We start from the raw sequence: 15,292 nt of genomic DNA on the forward strand, positions 1-15,292 counted from the left end.
TTATTTTGATTGCTTCAACTTCCTAAAAAATCCCTCCTTAATTTTAACTTTTCAGAAACTGCTTCTCCGGAAGCAGCCAGGTGTCAAAGATGCTCTGTTTTGGCATCTGGAAACTCCACTTTGCTGGAAATGTAAAGTGCAAAGAAGTTAAATTACACATCAAAAGCGAACTGTTCTGTTGCCCAAAAGTAGAGTATTTTGAAATTCTTTTTTAAAAAGATTTTCGCGTGCATTTTTAGTCTTTAAAGAAGGAACGCTCATCAATTACTTCTCATACGAATAAATATGAACTGCGTGGAATTAAAGGGAAAAAGGGATAAAAGAGAGGAAGAGGAAAAAAGAGCGAAGAAGAGCTAAAAATGGAGAAAAAGAAGGAAAGTGGAAAAAATAGAAAAAAGAGTGAACAAGAAAGAGAAGGAGGGAGAAAAAGAAAAAAGCAGAAAGTAAGAAAATGGAAGTGGTGTTCGTAATTTGTAGTCAGCAATTCGCCAAATTTCTGCTACGCTCTGTTATATTAATAATATAAAACGAATATAAAACTGTTGGAGCTGCTGCTTCCGCTGGAAGTTTCTAGATTTCGACAATACCATGAAAGTTTGAACGTATCACTATTGAATAAGCAAATGGGCAATCAAATGTGATATTTTTGAACCAAAAGATGGAAAGAACAAACTAAAGCAATGACATTTTATTCCGTTTAAAACTTCCTATGAACGAGTCCCATAATCATTGGATTCCTACGTAGGATTTTATTGATTTCTGCTTATTGTTCGAATAATTTACTTATTGACAACAACATTCTTATCATCATTATCAAATCGTTCATGTGGTTCCTATGTTATCGATCGGAGATAGGTTAGATTTTTTTTTGTTTTTTTTGTGAAAATATAATTAACATTATATATAATTAATATATAATTATACCTACGGTACACGTAGAAGCAATAAACGCGTGGACTTCTTCGTGTGTTCTAAACGCAGAAGGATGCAACAAACATCACCTTTCGTTTATCATTCCGGAATTACAATTTTCCAGGTGACCATGGAAGAAAACGCGCACAGATCTATATATTTAGCAGACCTGTCTGGATTTTTGTTCCCCATACCATATAGACAGTCTAGATTATTTTCTAACAGACATCTTCTTCTGGTTTCGCTCACCTCGACTTCACAGGGAACCATAACTCTCAGTTGTGTTTCTTTTCTGTTGGGTGTGAAGATTTGATCTGATATCGATCAATTGATTATTCTAATACTGAGCCATCTTGTTCGTGCCTATGCTTTTCAAACTTTGTTTTTTTTTTCCTCATACATAACTACGAATGGAGTAATCCAAGCTGTTTATGCCTTTTCTATTTTTTTATTTATTGTCGAATTATGCGTAAGCCTCGGACTAAGATTTACAAGCATAGCGTGGCCACGAACTTCATGTCAACCAAATTGAAATGAGCTTTCTCGCTCCACTAGCTTTCTGCTTTTTTCTTTCCTTGTGAAAGCCGTTTTATTCCACTTCATCTGGCACATTTACTTACTTATTTGTTCACACTCATTAAAGGTGCGACAATGATGCACACAAATTATTTACTAAAATATGCTGTAATTAATGAAACAGCTAATTTTCCACTGAATACTTTACATTTTCATTTAAATCGCAGAGATCATTAGTTTCTGCAATGTTGCCAGTGTTTTCATGAGTTAATACAGTTTGATATGAAAGTTTTTGCGTGAAATTCCATTGTCGAGACACAGTAGTCATTATTAACTTGATACAATAACTACATATTACGCAATACTTACAATTTATTCTACTCTTCAAAATTGCTATGTGTATGCCAACTTTTTATTACCATTTCTTAAACTTTTATGAAATAAAATTTCTCGGTTGCAGTAACGGTACAGATCACTAACATTTGGTATTTCACCAGTCGACACCTCAACTCCGGGTTCACCTTCGAATTTTAGGTTGCCAGGACAAAATAATAAATTTTGGAATCTGATTGCTTCCTCTTGGCGCTGCGTAAGCGTCACCTTCTGTAGATTACATAAGAACCTTCAGATAAGAGGGTAAGACCAGTGCAAGCAGAAGAAGACTGTAACAGGATTCGCGTAATGATATCCTCGCATGAGTTTTGAAGTGGCTCCTCTATCTATCACGTAACTGGATCCAACGAGATCCATTGAAGTGGTGCGGAGAAATGGAAACTATTCAATGTGAAAGTAAACCATATATCGCCGTCTATTCCCATTAATTCCTTCTACTTGCACTTTGTCGGAGAAAATAGCGTGGGAAAACTGCTCTCAGATATATATGTTTTTCAAAGAATTGCCTAACTCTGTGGTCGCCGAATGTCTAGATTCAAAGCACTAGGATTTTCCAAAAAAAATCTCTCCATTGCACTCAAATGGTTTCCAAAAAGCAGCCATTTGTTTACATTTTGCACTCAATTGTTTACTATTTACATTAAACTTACGTAAAATATTAACTGATTATCAACATACTACCATACTCAATAGTAAACATTTCAAACCTTCCAATACCCTGTAAGCTGCCCTTACCAGCTCACGCGAAAATACCCTAAAATCCCATAGATAAGAGCGGTTTAATTTACCGGTGAAAAATGAATTGGAATGAAATTGAAATTGAATGCAGTCACCCCTCTAACTTGATGGATGGATAAATAAAAATCGGAGAAGAAGTTTAGAAGAAGCTCCGCCCCTCAACTCTAAACCCCGCCCACTTAATAAACAATTCATATAGAAAAATAGCGATTTTAACGGAATTTCTGCCGGAATCTCTCTAGAAATGCCGGAATTTGATCTCTGGATAGAACTTGAAGAGCCCATTCGATCAGTAAAATTCCATAGATAAGGGCGGTTTAATTTACCGGTAAAAAATGATTTTGAAAAAATATTTTTAAAATTTTATTTGTATATTAAACAACAAGGACTCCAACATACCTAAACATAACACTAAACTTTTCCAATTTCTACTTCGTCATCATCGTTTATATTCATCATGGCAAAATCGTTTTTGAGATTTTCCAAATCACACAATGCTTTTTCAAAGCTATGTTGAATAACATCAGATGAAATGGATTGGAAACTTTCGCTAACTAAAAATGCAGCTTCTTCGTAGCTCATCCTTCTCCTTATTCCACTTTTTGTGTAAGTTGCTTTAGCTTCATCTCTCATCCATTTTTCCCAGCCAGCTTTCAAGTGGTCTTTAAGCGGTTTGTTGATGCCGACGTCTAAGGGTTGCAATATTTTAGTCAATCCTCCTGGTATTACGGCAATTTTGCTATATTGTTGACAAAATAGTTTCACTTCATCAGTTACGTGGCAACGAGCAGAATCAAATATCAGCAAAGAGCGATCAGGGTCGGAATTGTGATTTTCTCTTTTGTTCCATACTTCAACGACACTTGTTCTTCTTCGTACAGAGAGCTTTTTTCGTGCCATAAACAGGATGCACCAATGCGCAGATGCTTTAAAATTTTGGTGACCATGCTCTTCTGCTAATTCCTTTGCTTTGGTCCTTATTTCTTTCACCGTGACAGCTCTATTTTCTTCTCGTTTTTTGACAACCCAGTTGTAGATGGCATCTTCAACTTCTTCAACGCTTGGTTTTTTTGTATCGTCGGGCTCTCTTCGTTGCTGGCATCTCTTGAAGACTTTGTCGATCAACAACCCACTTTCTTATCATTGCTTCAGTGACTTCAAAATGACTAGCCGCTGCCAAGGTTCCATGCAAATCACGATAATTGACGGCGTCTAGCTTGAAAGCTGCTGTATACGATTTATGACGTTTCATAGCAGGTGATACAGGATAGAAAGAGTATAGAAAACAGTAAGAATAAAGGTAGAGTTGTAGGCTATTATTGCGATAATCATGAGCACACAACGCCAAAAAAAAAACGTATACAAACGTCAATTTTCATTTTCTAGCACAAACCGCTCTTATCTATGGACCGCTCTTATCTATGGACCGCTCTTATCTATGGACCGCTCTTATCTATGGACCGCTCTTATCTATGGACCGCTCTTATCTATGGGATTTTAGGGTACCACCACTAGTCCTTCGTTCTCATACAAGTTCTGCACAAAATAAGAACTTCAGCTTTTTAATAGATTTGAAAGATTTACTGTTCTTCTAATGCTTCATTTCCTTTTAATAATTTTATTTGTTGCAGAACAAACGATGTTTGTTCTTGTTGCTCACATCTATTTGCTTCCAACATTCATCACAACACTTGTCACTATAAAGCCAACATTGTCCCCTTTCCCCCGATAATACTTATGGGCATACCACACAATGATGACATTAGTATAAATTGTACCGTTTAGAGAGTTTTTTTTTTGCTCAAAATTATTGGACCATCTCAGAAAAATACCGTATTTCAGATTTGCACAAATTCGAGTGTGAAAGGAAGATTAACAACGTTTTCCTTAATACTCTTTGAATAGTAAATGCTGCCTATTTTGTACGGTCCTCTTCAATCCTTTTCGTAAACGTTCAGTACCGCTCCTTCAAAACTCCTTTCTGAGTTATGTATGCATCTCAAAAAAGCACGTTATTCGTAGGCAGACCTAATAATTTTAGGTGATTAACATTGCACATGTATTTTTTTTTTTTTTTATAATTTTTTTTTTATTTTTTTTTTTTTTTTTTTTTTTTTTTTTTTTTTTTTTTATTTTTTTTTTTTTTTTTAAAAAAAAAAAAAAAATGGGGGGTGGCCCCCCGGCGCCCCCCCCCAGTAGGAGCAGCGGGCATCGGTGGGGGGGACCCAGGGCCGACTGCCCGGATCCGGAGGGGCCCTGCGCTGGGCCAGTCGCCGTATGGCGGCCTAGCCCCTCCGAACCCTGCGGGCTCGATCCGAGGGTCCCTTCCCCCCCTGCCCCGACTCCCCCTTTGGGGGCCTCGGGGCTGCCCCCTTGATCCCACGCCCCAATATGGTTCCTAAGGTGCAATGTGGTTACAAGGGTTTTACAACTAGGGTTTATCCTTAATACATCAATACACGACACGGCACACACAAATATACACGACATAAAGATGGATCAAATAAGGGGCCAGTCATGGCTAGATGGTTAGGTGGCTCTCGGCGGCAGATGGTTTAGGGTTGCGGTTCGGACCCCGTGGGCAGCCAGCCAGGGATAGGGTTGTTGCGGTGGTGTGGCGGTGCGGCTATCGAACGAGACGAAATATAACGCGACGCAACACGACACCATGAATAATGCGAATAAGAGACTGGTCCGAGATCCGGAGAGTGGCGAAAGAAAACTGGAACTGGAACCCCGACTGCTCGGTGCCAGCCCTTATATATGGCTGCCGCGTGGGAACGCTACCGTAATACATTGCCATTGGCAAGGTTTCCCACGCGGCGCGCGAGAGCGGCGGCCGGCTGGGTGGGAAAGTCGTGCCGGGCACGACACTGGGGGCGGCCGAAAAGAACCGCTAGGGAGAAGATGGAGGCCTGATGGTACTGGCCACAAGTGGGACCCCGAAGGGCCAATGGTTGCCGAGAACCGGTCATCTACGAGTCAGACAAACACAACCTACGGGTTATTCTAGCTGCCGCCCATGCTTACCTAAGACTACCCTACAGGACGGCAGGTGTATGCCCGCGGGCAAAGGTCTTGCCTGATGACGACGTAGACGACTCGTGGCGTTGTACTGATTCGCTCGACAAGTGGTTGACCATGAAGACGACGTTGAATAGGAGGAGACGGCGATGTGCAGCGGCTCGACATATACAACAACGACTTGACATGGGTTCAGCGGCTCGACATGGGTTAAGTGGTGAGGCATGACGGCAGCGGCTCGACAACAGCGGCTCGACATGACGGTGGCTATACATGGACGGTGGACAGTGGGACCCAACTAGTACCTGGAACATGAAGAAATTGATGGATTTTCCTAGGAGGGCCAAGGTGAGGTTGTGAGGAAGAATTTAGCTTCCTCACTGTGGTTTTTCCTGAGGGGGGTGGAAGTCCCATGTCGAAAGATGGCGTCAAGCAAACGAAGGGGGGGGGGTCATTGATTGGTCCCTTCCCTCATAAAGTGGGCCGTACAACTGTGGTGGTGATAAAGATGGTTTAGTATGCCGTGATGAGATGGTAGATGGAATGTTGCCGTGTGGTGGTTGAATGCAGATGGTAAAGGTGGTATGTGGTTTATGGCAGGATGTTTTGGTAAGATGGTATGTGGTTATGGCAGGGTAAGATGGTGAAGTGGTTAATAATTGGATGAGGTGGAATATCCGCGATGTCTAGGTTGTTTGGCTTCGTAATTCCTCTGGGATAGGGCTACCATCTGGTCGAAGAATAGTCGAAGATCTCCTGTGACGTCGTTGACTACTCTGATGTTTTTAGGGCAAAGGGCTGGGTGGTGCCAGTTGGAGGAGCAAATCCCGCATGGTCTCTCTCTGCGACACTGGCCAGGAGGATGAAGGTACAGACATCTGAGACAGCGACCCTGCCCGGCCATTCGCAGGCAGCGTTCGCCGAGGCTATTGTAGCACCCGCAGTCAGATGTGTAATGGTCGTCGTTGCAGAGGAAGCAGCTGGATTGTTCCCGTGGTGGTCGTGAAGTTGAAGTGGTGTCAGACGACGTGGAGGGATACTGTTCGACGGATCTGTCCGATCGAGTGGTGTCTTCTGGTTTGGTGGCTGATGGTGGCATAGATGGTTTGTCTTGGCCTTTGTGGCGCTTGTGCGAAGGGCCTGGTGACGATGACGAGATGGAGATGGTGTCTATAGATGGCGATTTTCTGGAAGTGGTTAAGGTAGTAGGTGCGGATGCTGTGGATATGGCTGTGGTTGAGGTGGAGGGTGCAGTGATAGAGTCTTTCCATTCTTCGTCCCTGTTTCTCGGTCGGGTGGATTCGCGAGACACGGCTCGATGACGGCGCAAACGTTTAAAAAGAAGGGATAGGATGGTATTGGCTTCGGCGCATGCTGCGGTAGCGGCTTGGAGAAGATGCTCTATTCGTGGTAGGGATATGTAAAATTGGTGGAGATGGTCAACAAAGGTTGCGATCTTCTCTGGAGTGGCGTTTATGGCTGCTGTGATGTTTTGATCGATGGTGTAGCGGTGTGCATGGATGTTGGCCTGCGCCGTGGTTATCTGCTCTATCGCGTCGATCACCTCGTTTATGGCTTGCCATGTCTCTGGTCTTTCTGCGATGGTTGCCGTGAGCTTTGATAGCTTTATGGTGGTTTCGTGGATTCCGCGGTAACTTTGGACTAGGGTGACGATGGGAAGGCCTTGCATAGATGGATAAAGGAGCTGAGATGGTGTGGGTAGGGTGGCTTCCTCGACTATCATGTCGCGTATATTGATATAATAGTCGTCACGTATAAAGGCTTCGACCATGCAAAGGTCACGTGCGGCCAGATGGGAAAGGCTGAAGGTGTGCTTTAGATGGATGGCTAGGGATAGGGTTTGTGCAAGGCGTAGGGCGCAGCGTTGGTGTACAGGAAGACTATTGATCTGTGTCTCCTGATCGATGACGAGGGTGTCCAAGGGTTCGAAGTTGCCTGTAGCGTATGCTTCGCAGGCTTCGATAGGGCATAGAAAACGGCGGACTGCGGTCGGTGGAGGGATCTCTTGAGATGGTTGTTCGTCATGTGGTAAGTGGTGTAGCTGAGTCCTATGTGAATGTGGTTCCTCATAGGATGGCGGATGCGGATCTGTGGCAGCTAGTGATTCAATACAAGAAAAAAGGAGCCTGGCGTCCATGTTTGCGAACGTAGGTTGTATATCCACGTCCATAGGGGCACAGGACGTGCTGCGCGTTTCCTGAGATGATTCAATAGGTGTTTGCGACTGCACAGAAGAAATAAAAGGGAAGTTATAACGTGAATGTGAACTTACGCGCCCCCGCGCTCGTGCAGTTTTACTAGTAGTTGGCTGTTGCTTGTCCATAACGGAGTTACTATATAAACAGAGTACAAGGCTGGTCAGACCTTAGAAAACCCTGTAATGGGTATGAAAGTGGTAGAAATGAATCGTACTAACGTGATAACGGATAAGAAATAAGAGATGGATGAGCGGCAGCACCTAAGTGGATAAATACCACGTAGTTAACCTGAGTTGACCTGTCTGAGTGACAGGTCATAATTCAAGAACTACGTGGCGCTAACAAGCATGAAAGGGCAACTGAGAAGGGAAAGGGTAAAGGTTAAATAAGAAATAAAATAAATAATAGATAAGATAACAAAAATAAACCTAAAAGAATGACTTCTATGTAAGGAAATAAAGGGCGGGGCGCTATTGCGCAATAACTGTAGAGATATTACGAAATAAGAAAAAACTTCAAAAAGATGAGTGTTAAACTACAAATCTAAGATAATGAGTAATATAGCACGAGAAAAACATATAACTAAACACTATAATAAAGGAAGAAGAAAAACAGAAACGACTAAATGATAATAATAAAGGAAGAGAAACATAATGTACAAAGGTATGATAAAAGGGAGAATCTAAAGGAAGTGAAAAATGGAAGGGATTGGTTACGAGAAATGAGTGATAGAGGTGCTGCAATAGAGATAAAAGGAATGATAAACACGAGTACGATACAAGGGAACACAAAAAAGTGAAAAGGTAGATGAAAAGAGGTGGCTTACGTGCGGTTGTGACGGTGACGCCAAGAGTAAGATGGATTTCACAATCTATGCAGACAAGGGTACGCTAACTACCGTAATACTGGTCCTAGACGGAGAAGGTGGATTGGAGCGCAAAAACTCGAGGGTGAGTAAGAAATGGCTGTACAGTCGACGAAAGGGTATAGATGCGGATTAGGACGCAGACCAATGCGGTGCGATGCGGTGGGATGCGGAAGGGTGCGTTGGTATGCGGAAGAATGTGGCAGGGTGCGGAAGGATGCGGATGGATGCGGTAAGGTGCGGAAGGACGCGGAAGGGTGCGGAAGGATGCGGAAGGGTGCGGAAGGGTCAAAAAATGGTGGAATAAAGTGGTAATTAAGTGGAAAACATGGGAATAAATGGTAAGACATGGGAAAACGTGGCTAAACGTGGTAATAAGGGATAAAACACAATAATACAAGAAATGGTGAAAGTGGAACAAAATGCAATGGAAATGGCACCGAAAGCAAAAAAGACATCAAACTAAAGGTATAAAAAGCATCAAACGAGAAAACAAAAAGCACAAAATACTAAAGCAAGTAAATACTCACGCTCGCTTCGTACCAAGTGCGAATCGTACCCGTTTGGCTGCTCGTGGTGGTTGGATCCGTGTGGGTTGCAGTTGTTGGCGGCTCTTCTTCGGTCGTGGGTCTTCCTTTGCAGAAATCTCCAATGGATGTAGTTGATTGATCGATCTCTGCAACTCATGACCGTTTGCAATGCGGACAGTGGCTGATCTGGGTATGTTGGATTTGGTGCGGTGGATAGTGGTTATAATGGCTAAAGGCCATTGTCCACGTGGAACATTCTTATCGGCAATGAGAACAACGTCTCCTACCGATGGAATGAGTGGACTGGACCTTCCTTGATGGATGCGGTGTTGGTGACGTGCGGATATTGCGGATAAGTAGTCCTTGTACCAGATGTCCCAGAAGTTGTTTAATACGGCGAGTGTCTCCTTGTACCATTCCGAAAGACGGTTTGGAGGGATGTAGAGAGGGTTGTGGTGCGGAGATGGTAATTGGAGTTCCACTTGCGGTGAGACGAAATCTATTGGTCGAAGGACGTGTGGTGAAGATGATGTGTCACTGATGGATAAAAGTGGTCTGGAGTTGAGCACTGCTTCAATTTCTGCAACCAGGGTCTGAAATTGGGAAAGTGGTAATAGGGTATGTTTGATGGCTTTTTTGAATGCGGATTTGAAGAGACCGACTAGACGTTCATAAAATCCTCCTTTCCATGGGGAAAGAGGAGTGATGAACCTCCATTCGATCTTGCGGTTGGCGAGTTGAGTGGATATCTTTTCTATGGCTTTGCGGTTATAGATGGTGCTTTGTAGGGAATCGTTGGCTGAGCGGAAAGTGGTGGCATTGTCGCTGATAATGAGGTCCGGAGTGCCTCTGCGAGCAATGAAACGGCGAAAAGCGAGTAAAAACTCGAATGCGGTGTTGTTGTGGACTAACTCGAGATGTACAGCGCGAGTTGCCATACAGGTGAAGAGACAGATCCAAATCTTGGCTTGAGAATGGAGCTGATCTCTATAGTAAAGTGGTCCCAAGTAGTCTAGTCCAACCTTCTGGAACGGTCTAGAGCGGTTGACTCGTTCCGGAGGGAGACTAGGCATCTCAGGATAGCGGTAAGGGTGTCCTTGGGCTCTTCTACATATTGTGCAGAGCCGAAGGATTCTGGTGACGGTGGTTTTGATGGAAGGGATGAAATATGATGTGCGGAGAGCGGCTATTGTGGCATGGACACCTGAATGGAACCTGGTTTTGTGGTGGTACATAACGAGAAGATGGACAAAGTGGTGCTCCGGAATAAGAAGGATAGGTGCAGATGACTGAGACGAAGTCCGAGCATGGTCTAATCGATTCGGACATCGGATCAATCCATCTGCAGCGCGGTGAGCGTTGTACTTATCCAATGGTAGTCGTTTCAACGTGGATTCACTCTCGCGGTAATGCTCCATAATGAGGAGAGTTTCCGCGTTGGTGATCTCCGAGGCTGAAACGTCCTTGGACAGTACAACAGTGGCTAGGTTGAGGGTGTAATTGCGGATGCGGGTTTTTAGGAATAGGGCTTTGATGAACTTAAGCACATACGCGGTTGAACGGATGAGCTTAAGGTAACTACTAGTGGCACGGAAACGGAGTGGTGATTCATATGGTTGTGTCGGAAGGACACTAAGGGCCTGAAACTCGTGCTCCGCCTCAGGACAAAGATCCTGAGGTAGGGCAAAGTCCGTATCGGCCTTAGGCCAATCCGACTGTGGAGCACGAAGGAAAGATGGTCCATGCCACCAGATGTGGTTGACAGCGTCAGCGGTCGAAAGTCCACGAGTTGCACAGTCAGCTGGATTAGAGTCTGACTGCACATAGTAGAACTTCGTCTGAACGTCTGTCTTGTGGAAAGTGGTTAAAATGGTGCGGATCTCGTTCACTCGATTCTGAACGAACCGTTTAAGTGGACGAGATGAGTGGATCCAATGGAGCGCTATCTTCGAGTCAGAAAAGAAGTGGATAGTGCGGATTTTAAGATGGAGTTGGTGATGGAGGAAGCGTGCTAGACGCACACTTATTAGGGATGCGAGCAACTCTAATCGTGGCATGGTCATCTGGAGTTTAGCCGTAGCTAATAATGACTTAGCCATGATTAGCTGTGAAGAAGTGGTTGATGGTGAGCGGCTAATAAGGTAAGCACAACAGGCAAAGAGACGTTGTGAGGCGTCTCCAAAGACTGCGAGCTCATAAGTGGTGTTGCGGTTTGCGGAAGCGATGAAACGTGGAATTGGTGGCAACGGATGTTTGAGCTGCTGGACCAATTCGTCCCATCGCTGATGGTCCTCTTGGTCAAATGGAGTGTCCCACTGGTATTCCTTCTTCCAGATGTCCTGGATGAATACCTTGAAGGGCACTAAGAATGGTGTGAGAAGACCAAGTGGATCAAAGGTGGATGAACATGCACTGAGCGCTGTGCGCTTCGAGCACACATTCGCGGATGCGGTTTTAAGTGGTATGAGAAGGGTGTCGGTGCGTGAATTCCAGGGAATACCAAGGAGCTTCACGGAAGATGGATTCCTGACTCGATCAGATGGCTCGATGGACTGGTTAACGGTGTTGGAGTTGCACAAGAACTCTCGAAGGTTCATGTGCATGGAGTTGAATAGGGATTTGGAAGAGCGGTACTTCTTAATGGCTTGTCGCTCGGACGAGGCACTAAGAAGGATGTTGTCGACGTAGATGTTGTCCTCGATCTCCTTGTGGAGCGGCTTCGATGGTTCAAGATGGAGGTAATACAGTATGGATGCGGCTAAAAGGAATGGTGATGCGGTTATACCGAATGGTACGCGGGTAAACCGGAAGATCCGAAGATTATCCGCAGTTGGTGGTAGGTTAGGGTTGCGAAGCCAAAGGAAACGAGTGGCATCCCGTTGATTACGTTGTAAACGAATCTGAAGGAAAGCCTTCTCTACGTCGGCAATAAGGAGATAGGGTGTTAAGCGGCTACGGAGGAGGATTCCTACCATGTCTGGTAGGATTGCGGGGCCAGAGTGAAGACAGTCGTTTAAGCTCGGTGCGCCTCTGTAGTGGGAGGACGCATCGAACACGACTCTCAATTTAGTGGTGGCCGATGTTTCCTTTATGACTGCCTGATGCGGGATATAATAGACTCTGTGGTCGTCGAACTGGTGCTCGTCGACCTCCTCTATTATGCCCTGCTCCAGGTAGTCCGTAAAGGTTGCGGCATATGTTTTCCAAAGGGTTGGTTTGGTTTGGAAGGAACGGTATTGGCTCTGAAGACGCTTAAGGGCTAACATTTTGTTGTCGGCAAGGCGAGCGTGGGATGACTTCCAGGGAAATTGAACGTGCAAGTAGCCGTCAATCACCTGGGCGGTATCCCGAAAACGCTTCAGGATCCGTGCGTCCTCTTCCTTGTCGACAGAGGGATCGGGATCCTCGGTTATGCCTAAACGATCGAGGTCCCATAGGTGGGTGATGTCGTCTTCAGAGCGAGGTGGTGTAGATGGTGATGTGGTTAGATGGTTCTGCGATTGTCTCAGTAAATCAACGAAAAAAGGTTGAACCCGAGACAACTGGTCCGAATCGCGTGTTAACGAGCATCAATCCTGAGGGTAACTGCTTTGGTGAGTCCTTTTTCAGGACCTCCCAGAAGTAGTCGATACCCAGCAGGATATCTGGCGTAACGTGGCGACTGATGGTAAGGCTGTCTGGGTTAATGCGGAATGTGCGGAGTGCGTGTTTGTCTTCTTTACTGAGACGATATGGTTTGAACTGGGAAGTTAGAACTTCCTGAGTTCGTAGGGTTACGGGGAATGGTTTGTTTGCGGCATCTAAGAGGGTGGCGTCGACTGTACCGGATTCTTGGGTCGAACGATGACCTCCGAATCCGATGACGGTCAGTGGCTTGTGGTCGTAGGGTTTAAGGGATAGGCGCTTAGTGGCTGCGTTGCTTATGAAGCTGTTTTGGGCTCCTGAATCCAGCATGACGTTGACCGTTTCAAGGGTCTTCGTCTTAGGATTACGAATGTGAGCCTTAACAGTCATAAGAAGAGGGTGTTGGTGGTTGGATGAGGTGGTAAGGGTGGTGGGGTCGTCGACCGGACGGCAATCAAGTGCGTTATGCATCTCATCGTCCGTATCGGCGACATGGCTACTGGATTCTGGGCTGGAGTGGTTTCTGCGGCGTACGGGTGAGAGACTATCGCGCGGATTAGCACGAAATCTGACCCCGTAAGGTGCTGAAGATGGAGACGGTGAGTGGCGGCGTTGGTTGCGGTGGCGCATTCGCTCTGAATCACGTTCAGATGTACGATAGGGAGAATGGTTGCGATGAGACTGATGGTGGTAGTCTCTATCGCGGGGATGGCGCCTAGATGGTGAATAGGGATAATCGTACGATGAAGACGAATAGCGTGAAGAACTTCTTTCCCGGGACGATTCCCTAGAAGGGTACCGTCCGCGGGGAGAACGATAAGTATATCGATCATAACGAACACTATTACGACTATTACGACGATTATCATTAGAACGCCTAGACCTATCACGAGAAAAACGCGAAACAGATGAATACGAACAAAGAATGGTGTGATGGTTACGTTGGCAGTAACGACAGTTCGGAGCCCGGCAAGAGTTGGCCATGTGCCCTGGTTGGACACATTTCCAACAGAGGTTCAGGTTCCGGACTATCATACGGCGAACGTAGGTCTGCATAGATGTGGTGCAGCGGGTCGAGCGATGGCTCCTCGACCCGCAGAAACAACATCTATGCGGATCATAAAGTGGTTCTGGAGATGGTGAGCGGTTGCGGTATGTGGTGGATAATGCGGAATAGGGTTGATCATGGCTAGGTGGAGGACAGTGGCTATCGTCAAGCTTCTCAAGTTCTTGAATAAACACATCAATACCCGCAAGAAACTCATGCATCTTCCAAATCGTACCTGACCGGTGTTCCATCCTGTTCACTTCCAGCTGAGTCTCTCGTGGGAACTTGCTGCGAATGAGCTTCTTGAGCGATAGCGATGTTGACGTGTCCTCGAAGCGGTTGAGCTGCAGGATACACGCTTGGATCTGGCATAATGTGTCCCTCTGCGATGAAGCGGCGGCAGACGACGCTGGCAAGTTCTCTAATTTCTGCAAAAAGAAATTGTGGGTGAACTGCGGACGGTCATACCGTCTGCGTAGGGCTTCAATGGCTAGGTGGTAGTTGGAGGGATTGGTTATGTCGTACCCCTGTACAACAAGTGCGGCGCTACCTTTAAGGCTGCTACTAAGATGGATAAATTTGGCAGCGGTGGATAGGGATGGATTGTCGTGGACCGCGGTCTTGAATTTGGCCCAGAAATCATAATAGGTGGAAAAATCCCCATCAAAGGTAGGCAGCTCTACCTTGCGGAGTTGTACATTCATGGTATCCGCAGCAGGGTATGGTGGTGATGAGCCTCCGGACATATGCGGTGGTGTTAGGGTAGGGTTTCTGATGGATGTGACATCCATCGGCTCATCAGTGGTGTTAGTAGGGTTATATTGTGGTGTGGTGGATGCGCTTATGGTGGTGCGAAGCATATCCGCAAGTTCGGTTTCCTTGCGGATAAGATCGTCGAGGGCAAAGATGGTAGCGGTTGCGGTTGGTTCCATTTCGTCACCTTTGTGATCGCGCCAGTAGATGTCAAAGGCATCCATAAGCTCTATGGCGTTCGGTTGGTTTTCGATGAAGCTTATGGCGTGTTCATGGCGCTGTTGGAATGTCTCCAATGCTATTTCAATGGAGATCTTAGCGTTTCCCATGTCCTCGATTCGACGCTGGAGGGTGCGGAGCTGTACTGCCGGGTGGGCGTCCGAACGGAAGACGGTTGGGTAGTTGGAATTCGCCGAGTTGACCAGCCGCGTCAAATTGTTGATCGCGTTGGTCAAGCGTGCTTTGCAACCACGGAGCGTAGACATGACAGCTGTATCGTAGAGTGATACCACCTAAAAATGTCGTATATAATATGCTGTTGCCATGTAGGGTATACGATGCGCGGACATGCGGTGAAAGATGGTGTGGTTGGGACGTGGGAGCACGGACAGCACAGAGGCGGGGAATCTGCGACAGGAGAGAGGAACCCCGTCAACGGGCACACAAGGAC

General features: G+C 45.6%; 4 protein-coding genes across 6 annotated transcripts in view; 2 read left to right on the plus strand and 2 right to left on the minus strand.

The window, feature by feature from the left end:
* Positions 1-2,970: 2,970 nt before the first annotated feature.
* Positions 2,971-3,459, minus strand: RB195_011199 (uncharacterized protein; the record flags this gene model as incomplete). Its single annotated transcript, XM_064192514.1, has 1 exon — positions 2,971-3,459. One exon carries the CDS (start codon positions 3,457-3,459, stop codon positions 2,971-2,973), a length of 489 nt encoding a protein of 162 aa, XP_064050097.1.
* A 1,768-nt stretch (positions 3,460-5,227) lies between these two features.
* On the plus strand, positions 5,228-5,811 carry RB195_011200 (uncharacterized protein; the record flags this gene model as incomplete). The annotated part of the gene is made up of 2 exons (XM_064192515.1): positions 5,228-5,529; positions 5,607-5,811. 2 exons carry the CDS (start codon positions 5,228-5,230, stop codon positions 5,809-5,811), a joined length of 507 nt encoding a protein of 168 aa, XP_064050098.1.
* Positions 5,812-6,235: 424 nt separating this feature from the next.
* Positions 6,236-15,107, minus strand: RB195_011201 (uncharacterized protein; the record flags this gene model as incomplete). 2 transcript variants are annotated; one of them, XM_064192516.1, is made up of 5 exons in its annotated part: positions 6,236-7,801; positions 7,877-7,968; positions 8,021-8,100; positions 9,198-12,691; positions 12,810-15,107. In XM_064192516.1, the coding sequence occupies 5 exons, from the start codon at positions 15,105-15,107 to the stop codon at positions 6,236-6,238; spliced, it is 7,530 nt and encodes a 2,509-aa protein (XP_064050099.1). The 2 variants fall into 2 exon arrangements, with proteins under 2 accessions (XP_064050099.1, XP_064050100.1); XM_064192517.1 differs by lacking the exon at positions 8,021-8,100 and having other exon boundaries at positions 7,877-7,937; positions 9,198-9,343; positions 9,485-12,691; positions 12,762-15,107.
* Positions 15,108-15,201: 94 nt separating this feature from the next.
* RB195_011202 (uncharacterized protein) overlaps positions 15,202-15,292 on the plus strand; it is a gene marked incomplete at both ends in the record, with an annotated part of 16,489 nt that continues 16,398 nt past the window's right edge. For both annotated transcript variants that reach the window (XM_064192519.1, XM_064192520.1), the window contains one exon: positions 15,202-15,292. This exon is cut by the window's right edge and continues 59 nt beyond it. In XM_064192519.1, coding sequence (XP_064050101.1) covers positions 15,202-15,292 — 91 coding nt within the window.

The sequence above is a fragment of the Necator americanus genome, chromosome III, assembly GCF_031761385.1.
Source record: "Necator americanus strain Aroian chromosome III, whole genome shotgun sequence".
NCBI classification, from domain to species: domain Eukaryota; kingdom Metazoa; phylum Nematoda; class Chromadorea; order Rhabditida; family Ancylostomatidae; genus Necator; species Necator americanus.